This window comes from Felis catus, chromosome D1, assembly GCF_018350175.1.
Source record: "Felis catus isolate Fca126 chromosome D1, F.catus_Fca126_mat1.0, whole genome shotgun sequence".
Classification (NCBI taxonomy): Eukaryota; Metazoa; Chordata; class Mammalia; order Carnivora; family Felidae; genus Felis; species Felis catus.
This window is the reverse complement of record NC_058377.1, coordinates 48,417,357-48,435,093: the sequence shown is the minus strand read 5'-3', so window position 1 is coordinate 48,435,093 and position 17,737 is coordinate 48,417,357. Positions and strand designations below refer to the sequence as shown.

The 17,737-nt window shown below is 34.6% G+C and overlaps 1 protein-coding gene across 24 annotated transcripts in view; it reads right to left on the bottom strand.

The window, feature by feature from the left end:
* The window catches only part of DLG2 (discs large MAGUK scaffold protein 2), a 2,054,427-nt gene that overhangs the window by 767,474 nt on the left and 1,269,216 nt on the right, over positions 1–17,737 (bottom strand). The window contains exon 1 of one of the 24 annotated variants that reach the window (XM_023239383.2): positions 15,960–16,437. The exons of 19 other annotated variants lie outside the window; for them this stretch is intronic. In XM_023239383.2, the coding sequence (XP_023095151.1) occupies positions 15,960–16,268 (309 nt within the window). In that variant the 5' untranslated portion in view covers positions 16,269–16,437. Of the gene's footprint in view, positions 1–15,959; positions 16,438–17,737 lie in introns of those variants that run through there. 4 more of the 24 variants (XM_045039821.1, XM_045039822.1, XM_003992674.6 and 1 more) reach the window with 4 other exon arrangements.

The window sequence follows — 17,737 nt, the reverse complement described above, 5'->3', positions numbered from 1 at the left end:
GTCCATTCAGCCATCATGAATCAATCAGGGTCCACACAATGAAACATATTAATAATATTTTCCATCTAGTCTAGTTCCCTCCAGTTGACATGCACTAAAATTCTGACACTTGGTTTGGGTGGTTCAGAGTCCAGAGTTAGCCCAGCTAAATTTTCTGATTTCCAGTTCTGTATATTTCCATTGGAACACACTCACTCACCTTCCTCTGAGTTGTGAAATTCAATATGAGTCCAAGCTGGGAGAGACAGATCACTTAACACCCTTAATTCTGCTGAGGCATGAATTAAAGCATGACCCTTGCAATCTACAGTTACAGACTGATTTGAAGCAAGGAACTGTTTAGGAGACAATTCATGCACTCTGTCAAGGCCAAAGCTATAATGGGGTCGACAATACAGTAATTTTAGTGATGGGATAATGGACATTATACCAAACTGCTGCCATGTTAGCCAAAGGCATCACATGATAAGAGGACACTTTCAGATTCTACAAAATATGATTTATCAATTTTGACATCAATTTAGTCAATTGGGTCTGGAATGTACAAAGGGAATATCTGTTTCCAGTCACTGGTTTATTCCTAAAAAATACAACTTACTCATTACTGTTTTAAAGTCACATTGAAGTTTAAAGGAGGAATAACTCTTAGAAAAATGTTTGTTTATGTTCCAAAAATCCTCTTGAAGGATTTCTAATGAACTTAATAAATGGTGTTCAAGGGATGTACTCAAGATTTCATAGTTCAACCAAAAAGAAATGAATGGAGGAAGAGAGATGGGAGACCGTATGCTCTAAATAATACTAATACTACTACTACTAATAATTTTCAGTAAAGTTAAATGATTACTTTATTTCCTTATTAGCATCCACCCAAACTCTATGTAGTGACTTTCCTAGATAGAGATTATCCATCATCGAATGTATTAAACAAGTTATTAAAAATATCTTTCTCATGAAGGTATCAGAGGGAGGACTCAATGCTGGAGCTGCAGAGGAAGGGAAGGTCAACATCGCATATTTGGTGGGCCATGATCTATTGCCTTGGGCTTGGTATTTGAGGGCTTTATTAAGACACCTTCCCAATTTCCAACTTACAAATGTAGTAAATTATAATTGCTCTCAGGTGATTGAAAACTCAGCCATGCAAGTTAACCATAAAGAAATGAAAGAACACTTAGGCCAGCAGGACTTTTGAAAATATCCTCCCTAAAGAAAAAACTGTATCAATCTGAAGTTTGGAAAGATGTTAGAGTAAAGAAGGAAAGCAAAGAAAAAGGGAAATCAGAAAGGCAAGCATTGCCAACCAATTAGGAACACACTAGGTGGGAAGGAGTGGGAACATTTGGGTTCAAATAATTAACAGATTCTGAAGATGTTTTGACTCCACAGAGAGAGGTCCAAAAGCTGGAAATTACCCTTCACTTCTTTCATTTTTCTTATCTGCTTCATTTTGTTATATTTTGCCTTAAAGAAACTCACACTATTTAATCGATCTTATTGTTCTACATCCAGAATACAGCTCAATCCATACAATGGATCTCCATCACCATTGCTGCTACCTGAATCCAGTCAACATTATCGCTCCCTTGGAAGGGCATTCCAACTACAGTCCCTCCTTCCATCATTGCCTCCCCACAGCTCATTCTTACTATGTACATCAAGACCATTTCACATCCAATGGCTTCTTGTTGAACTTTGAATACAATTCAGACTCCCTACCACAGTCTTCAAAGTCTCCACGACCTGCAATCTCCATTCCTGACCTTCTTCCACATACTCTCTCTTTTCCATACTAGCCTTTTTCTGTTGCAAAAGATAAAATTTGTCCTTACCCTAGGGTCCTTGAACATGCTATTCTATTATTTATAACATCACCTGAAGACTGTTGTAAGGCTGTCCCCTTTTCACCTTTCATCCTTCAAATATCAACTCAATGGTCTCCTCCCCATTAAGGCCTTCCCTTACTTTAGTGTCTATCCAAAGAAGCACCCGCTCCCCACCGCCTCCACCAAGTTATTCTCCATATCACAGTGCCCTTGTTTATTTTACAGTCATAAGTCACTATTTGAAGTAATCTTATTTATTTGTTTACTTGTTAATTGTCTGTAATTCTCAACTAAATCTTGCCTGTTGTATTTATTGCTGTATTTTCAAATTTCTAGGACAGGACTTGGCATAAATAGATAATTAATAAATACTTATGAATGACTAGGCAACTGAATTATATGTACATGGATATATCATTTCTTCTAATAATTGTAATTTTCACTGAAATTTACATTTACATAATTTGATATCATGTACATTTAAGCCAGTCTGAGTTAGTTTCTTGGTCCCAGTTCCTTCTGGATACTTATCAGATACTGGATACTTATCTGGGCTTTCAAAGAGACAAAAGGGATCCAGGAACCAGAAACCTAATCACAGTATTAACATGCTTCACATAGTACAACATTATTCCCTCCCTACCAATTTTTAAAGATACTATTCTTCCACTCATTTATGAATGAGTCAGGCCCTATCCCCGCACTAAAAATACAGAAATAAATAAGGCACATTTGTGTTCTCTCAAATCTTCTAATATGGTAGATGAAGCAGACATGTAAGCAATCACAATACTAAGTGAAATAAGTGATGTACAGCATTCTGTGAGAACACAGAAAAGGAAGGTTTAAAGAAGGTAATATTTGGGATGATACTTGAGTGATGGATATGTTATCAAACAGAGGAACAGGGAGAATCTTAATAAAAAGGGGGTGTGTGAAAAAATATTTGGCAGGAGACTGAATGCATGGTGGCTTCAGAGAATCAGGGAACAAATGGTTGGCTGTTGCTAGACATAAGAGAAGTGGCTGGAGATGGGGTTGGAGAATACGTTGAGGCTAAAATGAAGATAATCTTAAAGTTCTGCTATGGAAGTCAAGTTTTATTTTTTAAACTAGTGTTTGAAATCTTGTGTTTCATGAAATACTGGTAAATATTTCATCACACACATTTAGTCCATGTTGCACATAATTGACCTGCCTTGGAAAGATGTAAAACCCCAAGGACTTTGAAAAAATCCCATAATAATAAATTAACAACTATTTAACATCTTTGATCCTACACAGACCACCCATTAGTATTTCCAGACATATCTGTCTTCTCCAGAGGTCAGAGAACTCTTAAAGTGAAACACTACTATAAATGATTTGGATTTGCTAAATCATTTAAATTGGTGAGTGATATGAACAGAATTGAATGTTAAGATAAATTTGGCAGCAAAAACATTTGGAATGGATGAAGGAGTCTGGGAGACCAGTGGCTACTGCAAATAACTTATGTTAAAGATAATGCACATCTATAGTCAGAAATTGAGAGTGAGAATGAAAAAAGGGAAAATGTTTGAGACACTCTGAGATATAATTATCTATTAACTATTCATCAATTAATTAGTGAAGACTCTGGGAGTAAAGAAGTGATAGGAGTAGACGGAGTGATGACTTCCTGATTTTTTGGCATGGTAAACTGAGTGGATTATAAAACAGGTTCAGGAGCAGCATAGAGTAGGAGGAAAAAAACAACAAAAAACAAAAAAACAAAAAAAAAACAGGCTGAATGCTACGAGTAAACTCCCCCAAAAAAGGATGGGGATCATAATATCAATTGTTATCTACCTTTTCTTGACTCAATTATTAGAAAAGTGAATAATTAGAGTGGATTATAAAACAGGTTCAGGAGCAGCATAGAGTAGGAGGAAAAAAAAAACAACAAAAAACAAAAAAACAGGCTGAATGCTCCGAGTGAACTGCCCCAAAAAAGGATGGGGATCATAATATCAATTGTTATCTACATTTTCTTGACTCAATTATTAGAAAAGTGAATAATTATAAGTCTTCAAAGAACTACCAATTGCTCTAAGCTCTTTAATAAACTTAAAAGATTTTCTGTCCTTAATCTATGTACAGTCTTAAACCCATTTAACAGTCACCTTTCTATTCAGTCCTTCGAAAATGATGTTCTTTCCTATGCTAAAAAACAGTCACCCTCACATCATTGATGGGTGGGCTTCACATTTTGTTTGGGACAGCCAGACAGTGCCCAGCTTTGATAAGAGGAGTCCATAGAATTATTCTATACATAAATTTAATTCTAAATATTGGCATCAGCATTATAAGAAGTGTGTTTTTAAGGGATAACACTCATACAATCATCTTAAGATATGTTTTTGACTTTCAGGGAAAGCCTGCCTGCATTTTAAGACATGTGGACCCCAGATCATCTTTGATTATGTCTGTCTACAAATTTCATGAAATTCTTATCCATATATAAGCATACTATAAAACAGGCAGGATATTTCCAGAATATTTCCCTTCCCCATCTCATCAGTTAGATCACTTTTTCTCTTCAGGTTTCCTGACTGTCAATTTAGTGCCCACACTGCACTCCTCAGCAAACTCTCTATCAACACAGTCAGATAGCCTGTCTATATCTGCCTGTTGTACTAATTACCTCTTCATCTGTCACTCAATTCAATCTTGCTCACCTACGTCAGTGTGAAAAGAAGAGCATTCAGCTCTTTTCCTTCCAGAGAACAGACTTAAGGAGCTACAGTGACAGAAGAGGCAGGGGCATAGATCACTCAAAAGATTGTTATAGATCTACTCTTCTATATTTAGGATAGGGAGAAATTTCTCTCATCAGGACTTTCAAGCAGAAACTACTCACCTATTTGTATACCCATTCTTCCTTCCTTGTTTCCTTCCTTCCTTCCTTCCTTCCTTCCATCCTTCCTTCCTTCCTTCCTTCCTTCCTTCCTTCCATCCTACCAGTCACACAGTCAACAAATTAAGCATGTATTAAATTGTCACCTGGATATTATTATTGTGCTAGGGATTATAGATGATGCCATAATAGTATCATAACTGGCTACAATCACAGGAAAAATAACTCATCTTTATTAAAAAAAAAAGCAAATTAAAATAGTAATGGCATACAATTTTTTAGCTTACTGAATTCATGAGCACAGGAGGAAAGACATGTTTATACATTCCTGAAATCGAAAGACTGTAAATTGGTAAAGTCTTCTTACAAGCAATTTGGCAATTAGCTCTAAGCTGTAAGAGGCAGGAATCAATCTCTTTTGTTCTCCTTTATATCTCCATTATTCAACACAGTGTTTTGGCATATGGGAACTGTTCAATCATTAACTGTTGAATAAAAATTGACTGAATTACTAGATAAATACTATGAGCCTTAAAAACTTGCATAATTGATTTAGTGATTCCTTTCCTGAAAATATATCCCTATGAGAAATGTGGTCAAAATTCCTTGTATACCAATGCTTAACTTTGGTATTGTTTCTATTAATTATAAAAAAAGATAACCTAAACTCTATCAACTTGAATTTTTATGGAAAGATGAATATTATGTAGTCATTATAAAATTATGTCAATAAGAAAAATAGTTTGACTTAGGAAAATGTTCACAATATGATGCTAAGTTTAAAAAGCAATATGGTTTTATATTATTAAATTCCCACAGACAGACACATACAAACAATATATTTAGGTACATCTATGAGCATGTGATAATACAAAATTATTTCTGAAGATATATATACAGAGACAATTAAAAACATTAAAAGGGTATAAAAACATTAACTGTGGTTTTTGTACTTTTATAGGTGTTTTAAATTATTTTAAACTTATCTTTAGCTTATAACACTTACCAGAAATGTGTTACTTTTACATCAAAACCCAATAACAAAACTATTTTTAAAAGTAGTATATATTCTTACCTTTAAACTAAGAAGATTTATAATTATCTACTTAGTTTTTATTTTTATTAAAAATTTTTTAATTGAAAATAGAATAAAAAATATTGTAAGTCTTCCTCCTAATCTTTCTGTGAACCTAAAACTGTTCTAAAAAATACCTGAAAAATAAGCCATAAAATGTTGCAGATAAGAGCAGTAATATGTGTAACAAAGAACAAGTAAAGTAGATCAGAAAAATGAATAAACAGTATAAAACCAGAATCAAAGATTTTGTATAATTGTCTTTCCAGATTGTCAGGAGCAGATATATTTAAAAAAATTTTTTTACATTTCATTTATTTTTGAGAGAGAGAGAGAGAGAGAGAGAGAGAGAGAGAGAGAGAGAGAGAGAGAACATGCACACAAGTGGGGGAGAGGCAGAGACAGAGGGAGACACACAATCCAAAGCAGGCTCCAGGCTCTGAGCTGTCAGCACAGAGCCTGACGTGGGGCTTGGAATTCACAAACTGTGAGATCATGACCTGAGCCAAAGTCGGACGCTTAACCGACTGAGCCACCCAGGCACCCCAGGAGCAGATATATTTATTAATCATTCTGAAATGTAATGAAAATATCTGAATTATTTACATAGTTCTAAAGCTAATTCATTTCTTAAAGAAAACAGTAGTACTGAAAAACCATATCAGTCAATGTTGACTACTAACTAAATAGCACAGCCTATCAGAATAAAGTACAAAGGTCTTCAATTACGGATGTTTAATGTGCTGGTGTCAACTCCTGGACTCTGAGCACTTACATTTAATGATGAAAATGATGGAGAATAAAGGTCATGCAGCCCACAGTAGATTGTATGGAAACTAATTATAAAATAATATTTCATGACAGTATTTCAACCTTCTAGAGAACAGGTGACTCCTAAATTGGACAAAGAAACTGTGAAGAATCGATTTTTTTTCTGGCTGTCCTCTCAAAGTACAGCACTGTTCCTTTCATCATTGAACACCATGACCCACTTGAATCTAGAACCTAATTTCTGAACAGTGATACCAATATTTTTACAGCATCACAATAGAATAAGAATCTGAGTGAAACTAAAAACAAAAGAAACAAACAATAAATGCATGTTAACTTTTTATTATAATCTGTTATTAAATAGAGCTACTATAAGGGTAAAAGTGGTCACTCTCAATCTTAAGGCATTTGCATAATTCATAACAATAATACTTAAACTCAAAACTAATTAAGTACTTTATATACACTTATATGTACTGCACTAAGTACTGATTAAGTACTTTTATATTCTGTGCTGATATTCATTCAGAAACCAAGAATACTTTATTGAACTAATGCTACTTTCTGGGTACTAGGGAAACAAAGGTAAATAGGTTGTACTCTAATGGAATTCAGTTCAGTGAAGCATATAGATAAGCACTCATAACTGTGATACAATGTGATAGGTAAATCACGCACAGTAACCAACTAGACATAAAAGTATAGATGACATAGTCTCTCCTCTCCACAGCCAGGGATACCGTTGAGAAGTCTGGGCCCAAATGTATAACTTAATAATGATAATACAAGAATTGTCACAAAAGTAAATGGACAACTAGCACTGGGAGTTGGACTCAAAATGGGCATATGAGGACTCTCTCAACAGGAGACTGAGAAGGACACTAACCACAGTGCAAGGTAACGTGATACTTGTGCAGGATGCCATGTTAAGTAGAGGTTTTGTGAGCTAAGATGGGCTAGATAGATAGGATTAATGAGAAGGATGTTCTTGAACCAGGTCTTTAAAAGATGAATAGACTCTGTTAGGCAGAACGGGATATTCTATCACAATTAAATGGAAAATTAATAGTGTAGTGCAGAATTTTGCAAACTTTTTCTATTCAGGGCCAGATTCTCAATTCTATTGGACCCAACATTTCCATTTTATAATATTTGTTTTGTAATACTCTCCTTTCTCCATCTGAAATTCATAGATAATGCAACTGTCTACACATATTTTTCTATACTAAGTAAAAAGAAAAATACAAGAGTATTTTATATTTAAAAAATGTTTTCAATATGTAAATCTGTGAGGCCAAATATACTGAACAGTGTAATGAAGTAGTTAAATGCTTACATATACTTCTAATTAATAAATATATATTTAAATGGAATAAAGAGACCAGATACTAGTTCCTACAAGAAGTACAGGAAGAGAAAAAACTCATATATGATGGATTCCAGATTTAAACATTAGTGTTGGTAGAAGTAATAACAGATTATTTGTATATAATAAGAGATTAAAGGAAACAACCTCAATTGAAATATAGAAAATCTAACATAAGTGTCAACAGTTCAAACAGAGAAAGCTAATAAAAGTGATATTTTTGAAAATAAATTGGCCCTTATTTATAACTTTGGTGTCAAAATAATTCCCTGTTTTATATACCACAGGCCACTGAGGAAGTTTACCTATCATTTCTCTATCCCTATCTCTTTATCTCTGTTTGGAATTCTCTCCAATGACAAGGTATGCATTTGATTTCTAGTGCTTCAAAAGACTGTGGAACTCTAACCTTTAAGAAATGGGGAATGGGTTGAAAAAAACAAACAACAACAACAACAAAAACAGCAACACAACAACTCAGCAACCTAAGAGCTTACAGGGAAGTTGAGTGTAGATGACCTTTGGGATAATTTCAGAGTAGTATTGAAAACAAGAGAAAACTAAAAAATAAATAATTTCAGTTACTTTTCAAAAAATAGATTTATTATTGGATGCTAAAATATTTTAAAAATTAATAAATGGTATGTCAAATTAAATGTTTTTAAAATACCCTATAAATTAAATCTGTGAGATCTATTTTATGTGATTCTAAGTCTATTAAAAGAAGTCTCAAGTCTCTTTGATTACATATTTGCAGGTGATATTTACAAATGTAGACTAATACAGGAGAGGTATATCTGTGACACCAATATAGGAGCAGCAGAATTAGGATGGGGTTTTCCAAAATGGGTGTCAACTTCTGCCAAATTCCTAACAAAATAAAATGCAATGATTCCTTGATTTACAGAGGAGTTACATTCCTAGAAATTTAATGCTTATTAAATTTCTGCAGAAAATACTTCATATCTGTTTGTAAAACTGAATTTGACTTTAGACTTAGAAAATCATAAACTTAAAAAAAATGTTCATGAATGTCCAATGGAATGTTAAAAATTGTGGAGTACATGGGGTGATTCTTTGTTATACAGAACTTCTTTGCACATTACAGTGCATCTAGCATCCCTGACTCCCTTCTCCAAGATGCCAGTATTACCTCCCAATCATTATCAATACATAAGTATCTCCATACAATTCTAAAATTATTTCTAGTGGCTCTTCTTTCTATCTCCTTGGGGACTGCTGTTCTGAATTATGAAGTAGTAGAAATAAGATATAATATAAATTTTGTATAATGTCCAACACTGCATTACCAAACAAGTTGCATGCTTAATAATGTTCTTCCAATAATTAACTTCATAAAGAGGAGGATAGGGCTTAGAGAAGGAGGGCAGCTTGACACAATAGACAGGTAACTCAATTCTGAGTTCAAAGACATGGACCAAGTCTACCACAATCTGAATGAGCCTGAGGAAATCTTTTAACTTTTTTAGGCTCCATATACATACATATATATATATATATATATATATATATATATATATATATACACACACACACACACACACACACACATACACATACATACATATATATACACACACACATATACATATATACATACATATATATATACACACATATACATATATACACACACATATACATATATATACATATATATGAATATATGTGTGTGTGTGTATACACACACACACACACACACACACATATGCCTTTGGGAGATTAAAAGAATGTAACAAAGTAGTCTAGAGAATTGAGGAGAATAAAATCAGGTGGGGCTACATTTGTAACAGATCAAACAATGTCAGGAAAAGGAAGAGGATGGATGATGGAGATGGTAGTATTAAGGAAAGATATTTGATTCTTGGCATGATAAATACACAAGTAGATAATGTGTGAGATTTACAACATTCAGCAATGTACAATAATGCTTTTGGGTGTAAGATCATGTCTACATGTACTTTGTTATGTATGTGTATTAAGTTTAAAATACATGGTTCTCAATTCCTCACTATAGAGGTTGTAAGACTGAATCTAATTTGCAAATAACCACAGATCACAAGGTATTTCTAAGAGCAAGTATCAGTGCTGTGAGAACCAACAACAGCTCCTTCAGATCAGCACAATTCTTAACCTTGATCAGACAGAGGAGACATCTTTAGAGGTCCAATCAGCTCAGGGTTCCCATGACCAGAAAATGAAACAGAATGGGGAAATCTAGGGTTCTACTAGGGAATGCCAGTTCTTCCAACACTACAATTCTTGGAGGAAATTTCCTGTTAAATTAGAGAGTTCAAAAGGTCTCTTGGGGTGTTCTACCTCCCACTATTCCTCAAAGAGGCCTTTCTGTAAGATATGGTGGAATGGGGAAGGTGGTCATATAGACCTGCATTTGAAACAAATTCTACCTTTTCAGATGTGCCATCATGAGAAAGTTACTCTTAGCTTTAATTCCCATATCTATAAAGTGGAGATTTTAATACCACTCTTAATTTTGTTGGGAGAATTAAAAAAATAAGTAACATAAAACCTTAGCATAGTGCTTCATACATTATGGGTATTGTGAGTATTCAACAAATATTATCATCTTTGCTCTTTCCTTTCCCAACCTCAGTACTTTGTCTCTACTTGTCCAGCCCTAGAGAAAATGCTCTGCTCACATCAGCATCCAGAAGAAGTAGGGACCTAAGTGTTGACCATGTAGCTTCAGGTCTGTTTAAAAAATGCCTAGAACTTTAATTTCTCCTGTATTATCTCTTATTCTCTTCTGTTTCTTTTGCCTGGGGGCAAATGGTATTTTCCAGAGACTAAAAAGTCTTATTATTCTTTGGTAAGGGGTTCTCTTTCTGGGAGGAATCAGTAGAAACAGCTACAGAGTTAAAACAAGCTGTCAGATCTTTCTGGCTGGGCATAAGCTGAGCCTGAGATTTCAGCCTAGGGCAACTCTACTTCTTGGACAAAAAGGTTCTCTGCACTCAAGTTGCTGCAAATTGCTATTTCTAGAGGAGTTGCAGAAGGACACTTAGGGAAGATTTACAGAGTTTGAATAAGTGCTTCAAATACAGTTGTTCTGGCAGAATGTTTCTGAGAAAATCTAATATACACATATACACACACAATTTATATATATATATATATATATATATATATATATATATACACACACACACACACAACATATATTATATATACAATTATATACATATAATATATCCTATATATATTATATACATGTATATATCTATACATATACATACACACATATATATGCCATATATATATGACAGATATATAAATATTTTTTGGTAGTGTGCATTTTGTGAATCTCTGAGAACACTGAAGGGTAAAATGTCATCCCATCATCATGTGGTACTGTGCCAAATGTTTCTGGACAGTTGCCTAACCTAACCTTCATCATTATAAGACATCAAAAAATTTACTGAACAAAGGAGAAATTCTAATAAAGGACTACGATACTGATAATAAATTTGATGGACTATAAGTTCTTCAGGTTAGAAAAGCATAATTTAGATATCATTAGTAATAATAAATACCACTTCTTGAACAATTCCTACGTTCTAAGCACCATGCTGGGCTCCTTTATACAGAGTACAGTATTTTCAATTCTTAGTACATTTCCCATAATATAATTTTATTATCCTAAGTTTTACAGAAGGAGACAAATGAGTCTTAAAGAGGTTAAGGAAGTAAGGTCACACAGAGCTAGGAAATTTAAACTTAGGATTGTCTGGCTTTAAAGCATAAATCTTTTCCAAAGTGCTTCCCATTAATTAATGGGTGTCAGTTGACAGAGAGTAGTATTGGAAGAGATATAGGAGTTCATTTGGGGAAAATCAGTTTTCTTAGAAACAGAGAACCTGAGGCCCAGAAAGTTTCAATGACCATGCAGTCTAACACATGAAGAGTAGCAGTACCAGTTACACTGGGATCCTGCAGTGACTGACTCCATGCTGCCAGTTCAGTGAAGTCCTCATCAAAGCCCACCAGACTCTCTGTGTGTCCAAACCCTGTTCATGTCTCTAGCTTCAGCTCTTGAAGAACCTACTGTCTAGTGGCCAACATTCTGGGCAAACAGAACTATGAGCATCTATGAGTAGTTCTACACAGCAACCAGAGTGTTACAGTTGTTTCTGTTTTTGTTATTTTTACTCCAAAAGCTTCTCTCTCTTTGCTCACTTGATAAACACATGTACGTTACTTCAAGGTTCAGTTCAATTCAGCCCAAGCATCACTACCTCTTGCAGTCTTTACTAATTCACTTACTTTCTCTTCCCAGACAATCAGAAAAAATGAAGTAAGGAGTAAGTTAATAATAGCCAACTTTTATTCCACGCTTATTCATTCATTCTACAAATATTTATTGAACCCATACGACTTGTAAACACTGTTCTAAGTGCCTTACATTTATTATGTTAATCATTCCTCACTACAAATCCTGAGTTAGGCTCTATTTTTATGCTCATTTTATAAAATAGAAAATCTAGGCTTAAAGAGATACTGTATCTTTTCATAAAAATAAAATAAAATAAGTAAATAAATGAATACTTAAAAGTTATCTTGCTCTCTTCCTCCTCTGTGGTTCCTCTGGTTCCTGAATATATGTCCACTATGGAATTTGCAGAACTCCATGGAACTTGTTTCACTTCCAATTTGTGATTTATGATTATATAATTCTGTATATATAATGATATATTTACTACAGATTATATATGGCTGTAGGCCATTAGCATCACAATGGTAGGGGTAGGATTTCCTTTTTACTATTTATATTTACTTTTTTTTTTTTTTTTACTATTTACTATTTTACTGTTTACTATTATATCCACAGCCCTGATAGAGAAGCACATACTAAGCAGTCAGGAAATGATAGTTGAATAAACAAATGAAGACTGAATGAATGAAGTACAAATGCATAGAACTCTGGCCTTTGAGTCTCCACTGTTCTGTGCTGCCTTCCCAGATCAATCTGAATTGGGGAGAAATGCCACATATGCAATGATGGACAGTTTCTCCCCACTCCTCACCCAAGACCAACATTATTTTCCTAGATGTACATTCTAGAACTCACTTCTGGACACTATAATTTTCCATTTTCTTACCTATTATTAGGGTTATATTAATTCTACAGATTTAAATGGAATGAAAACTTATTTGAGAAAGGACAGAAGCTGTTTTTTAGTCTTGCTGAGGAACAACATAATGACAGTGTCCTGTTAGCACACAACACCCCAAATAACAGGAGTTTGGCAAAGAGCCTTGGGAGGAACTCAAGTCATTACCATGGCCCTCTATTATAGCAGCCGGAAATCACACTGCTGATTTCCACGTAATACAGCAAATATCTCTGAGAGCAGGATCTCAGTTCCAAGACACTTAACAGCCCTCAGGCATGTTCTGTACCATATGTGGGTCCCCAGGTTATTCTAAAGCACGCATTCTTCTCCTTTCTACTTTATCAAGAATTGTAATGTTTAGTATAATTAACCTCCATCCTTTGTTTCACAGTATTTCACAGGATATCTTTAGCTAATTTAAGGGGTAAGAACAGTATCATATCATAAAATTCTCAAAACAGACTAGGCTTTTAATGGACACATATGCATACACATACACATACATATGCTCTTACTTTTGTTAGAGTATATAAGGGTGTATAGTACTTACACATATCTGTATATTTTAAATATTAGACATATTCTATAGATGCATATGTAAATGAGTACACACATATACACATGTACACATATACATGTACACACGTATACATATACACACATACACGTAAATCAGCATTTTAGAACACCTACAGGAAGTAAAGGAAATGTACTTCATATGAAGAGAATAAAACATCCTTTGGAAGAACAAGTTAGTACTTTCTGGGTAAGAAAATAATAATATAGAACTTTAATTTTTATATGTATATATGTATATACATGCCTACATGTATATGTGTATATAGATACATATATAGAGACCTATAAATACATGAAAATATGTTAATATGTACAAGTATTTAGGTATTATAGAGATATTTTAAAACATATATTAAAATCTATGCATAGCACTCTCATAGGACTGAGGTGGTAAAAAGGAGGAAGGGTCAGGTGATAGAAGAGTGTCACAACACTAAAGGCCCTAAAAGATATGGTATTTTAATTCCAATATTTGGAGGATTCTTCCTAGCCAACAATAAAATATATGTGAATAAGAGAAAATGTATAGAAATAAGTATGAAAAAGAATGGGAGATGGTAGCTGTCTTAATTCATTGCCTTCTCATATGTCACTAGATCCTTAATTATCAGTGCAGAGAGTCTATTTCAATCCTTTAAAGCATTAAATGGTTATAAATTTAAGGCAAGTAGGAGGCTGACTTTGTTAAAAAGCAAGAAAGGGAAAAGTTTCCCTTGATGGATGAAAAATGTATCAAGATTTTTAGAGCATGGTTATTATAATGTACTGTTTTGGGGCTGAGAAATTATCAGTTATGAAATGAAAATCTTATTACACCTTGGATAAAAAGAATTATGACAATAAATCAAGTTGCTTTTTCTACTTTAATGTCAGTTGGCTAATTCTACTCTGTGCAAAAACCATAAGCTAGATGTGTGTTTGTCTTCTTTGCCTTGAGAATTTAACATAATCAACACAAGAGATATAATTTAAAGACATTTAAACCACATGTATTTGTTAAAGAATATATAGAGACTTCAAAATTGTCAAGACTGTTTTTTTTTTCAGTTTGAAATTCATGTTAACTTTGAAAAATAATTGAGTTTCCAAATGTCAGGCTCCATTTCAGGCTGAACCAGTTTAATGCTAAAATGACAATATATTCTTCATTTAAAGCAAGATTCTGAGATGAATGATATTAATTCATCAAAAGCCACATATATGTAACTCAATCATTAAGATCTAGTGATATATGATATTCTTAGAAGTACTTTTTAAAAAACTAATATTAAAATTAGAATGTTCTCTACACCTTTCCCATCATACCATTTCACTTGTAATCAGTAACCACTCCTCAATTATAGTAAAATCACATTAAAATCAAGAAAAGACTTTTTTTTTCCTGAAAACAGCTTTTCTCCTTCTCAATGGATATTTAAGAACTATCACTGTTCTATATTTATGACAGTGATTACAGGTGCACTTTATTTAAATTTTACAGCATTTACAGGAAGTTGTCTTACCTCTTCTGGATGGGGACAGGAGAAAAATGAACCAATTTCATTTCTGATAAAATGCCAGTAGTTTGGGGCAAGAATAAGCTAGGAATTAAATTAAGGCAATCTGCACATCTGCTTCAGAACTAGATTACAGAAGAAAGAGAATTATAGTTTTTAATATAAATAACCTTATTGCTACTCTATGAATAAATAAAATGTTTCATTATTGTATTCTGAGTGTAATCATCCTGTAGTCTGCACCCAATTATTCCCTTTGTGTGTAAAATGAATTATTTCATATAAACAAATTTTCTTCTCCATTACTGAAAAGGTATACAGTATTATGAGAGTAAAATTAGAAAAGCATAATTTAAATCACTACTTTCCATAGCTGAAGAAATAAATGCCTTTTTATCATTAAAGAGGTGGAAAGTATTTGATTAAAGTTCATTTTTTTCTCTCCCTTAAAAACAAAAACAAAAACAATGAGGCTAGGCAGTACAGAAAAGTTAACAATGATTAGAAGTTAAATTGCTGCTAAAAGCCAATGATGCAGCACAGTAAAATCATCAGAGGACTACAGAAGTTGAACTTGGGAAAAAGTCACTGAAAGAAACTGAGCACAGCATCTTCGGACTTTCACAGGCCACCCAGAGGTGAGCCCACAAACACCTGTGAAAATGACAGGTTTTCCAGGCCTACCGTTTTCCAAACAGGCGCTCCCAGTCAGCAAGGAGGACTCAGCAAAGTTTCTAAACCATGCTACCCTTACACAACTTGTTCTCAGTTTCTTCCGATAGTCAAGGGAAAGTCAGAAGGAAAAGGCTCACCTGTGCTGGGCTGAACCAACCATGTGGGCAGGCGCAACGCTCCCCACAAGTCCCTTTGCCTTTAGCGCTCGTCTTGTGGGGGCTTTTCCGCACACTGTCCCACAAAGTGACCAGCTTGGTCCTGTTTGAAGCTGGGCCCCCTGGTCCTGAGGAGGGCATGGTCTGAGAATTGTACCCAAGCCCATGAGGGTTCCTCTGCCAGCCACAAGCGCAGTGGGCATCCCTGATCAGTGTGGGTGCACTCCTGCCGGCATCCATCCCATCGGACCCCCGGCTGCAGCCGTGTTGCTTGGTGAGGTATGCATTCATACTGCCCTGATGCCTACTCTTTCCTTTGGTCAGCTCTGCACAGGAATGTCTCCTCCCTCACACCCCTTTTCTTCCAGGCAGTTGTAAAAGTCTTTTTTTTTTTTTTCCTCCCGTGGATCCCTCAGTATCTTTGACAGCTGCTATAAGCAGTGCATCGTGGGAGCAGCGAGAGCAGCTCCGCACAGCATTATCTGCGGGCTGGTAGCTCTTTGTCAATAGATGACTCAACTCACAGAGCAACTTGACAGTATCCCTGCTCTAGGCAGAAGCAATCAATGCTCCACACAGCTGGGCTACAAGACTGTACAGTGTGTTACAAACCCTTTTTGGATGGAGCCCCACAGTAAAGAATACTCTTTGCAATTTGGCATTCTGGCTTTTCCGTCTCCTAGATGAGCCCTACACAAAATACAGACCTCAGGAAAGAGAGCTTCTTATCAGACTAGCAGGACCCTTCGTTCTGGAAAGGATGCATATAGACTGAAATAACACAGCATGGACAATTTAAAATGATGGGAAAGTTAACCTGTAAAGAAATTTCTAACATTTACAGGAATCACTTACCTAGAGAGATATTTGCCAAGACACAGAGCAAATCATGAGGTGACTATATAAGGGCATCAATATTAACTCTAAACAATATTAATTTATTCAGAAAAATCACTGAGATCACAGCATTATACTAGGGTCCTTTAAAATTTGGAGGTTTAATTTGTTTTAGATCATGATTATGTATTATATTCCAAACATACATTTTTTATGCTATGAATGATTATTCTTTCTGGTTCAAAATAAAGCAATTTTCAAAGTTCAAAACTTATGGGTTGGCTTATTTTAACACAGTGTTTTTCCTTCCCCCAAATTATTCTGAGGATTTCCTTTCAAATACTTTACCACAACAAATACATTCACCACAGAGAGAGTCTGCATTTTAAAGTGAAAGACACATCCAACTCTGCCATCCAGTATTTTGGTTTCCACAGACAGAATTTTCAAATTCTTTTACTGGAAAATGAGTGAAATCTATCCAATTTAAAGCAATTGCCTTCCAGAGAGGACATGATTGTTTTAAAATTTTAGTATGATTGCAGAAGCCATACATAGTATGGCTTAGTAAAGAGAAAGGCTAATTACTACGACAGTTAGAATTTTTATTATGTTTGAAACTTTCCATATTTGTTGCCAAAATGTCTATCCTTATCACATATCCCTGAGGGAACCATTTTGGTTTGACTGGGATACAAGCTGCCATCTATACAGCACCAAAAAAAATGCTACAATCCCAAGATATAATTTTTATCTATAGACCAACAGATCGGCCTTCTCACTGCTGGGGCAGTATAGACCTCATTTCTGACTGGATTGGCAAGGTTCTAATTTCAAGGGCTAGGATTATAACATATACAATTTTCAACACTAGAACTCCCTGGACAAAGCATTTTTATACACAAAAACTGAAAGGAAGATGT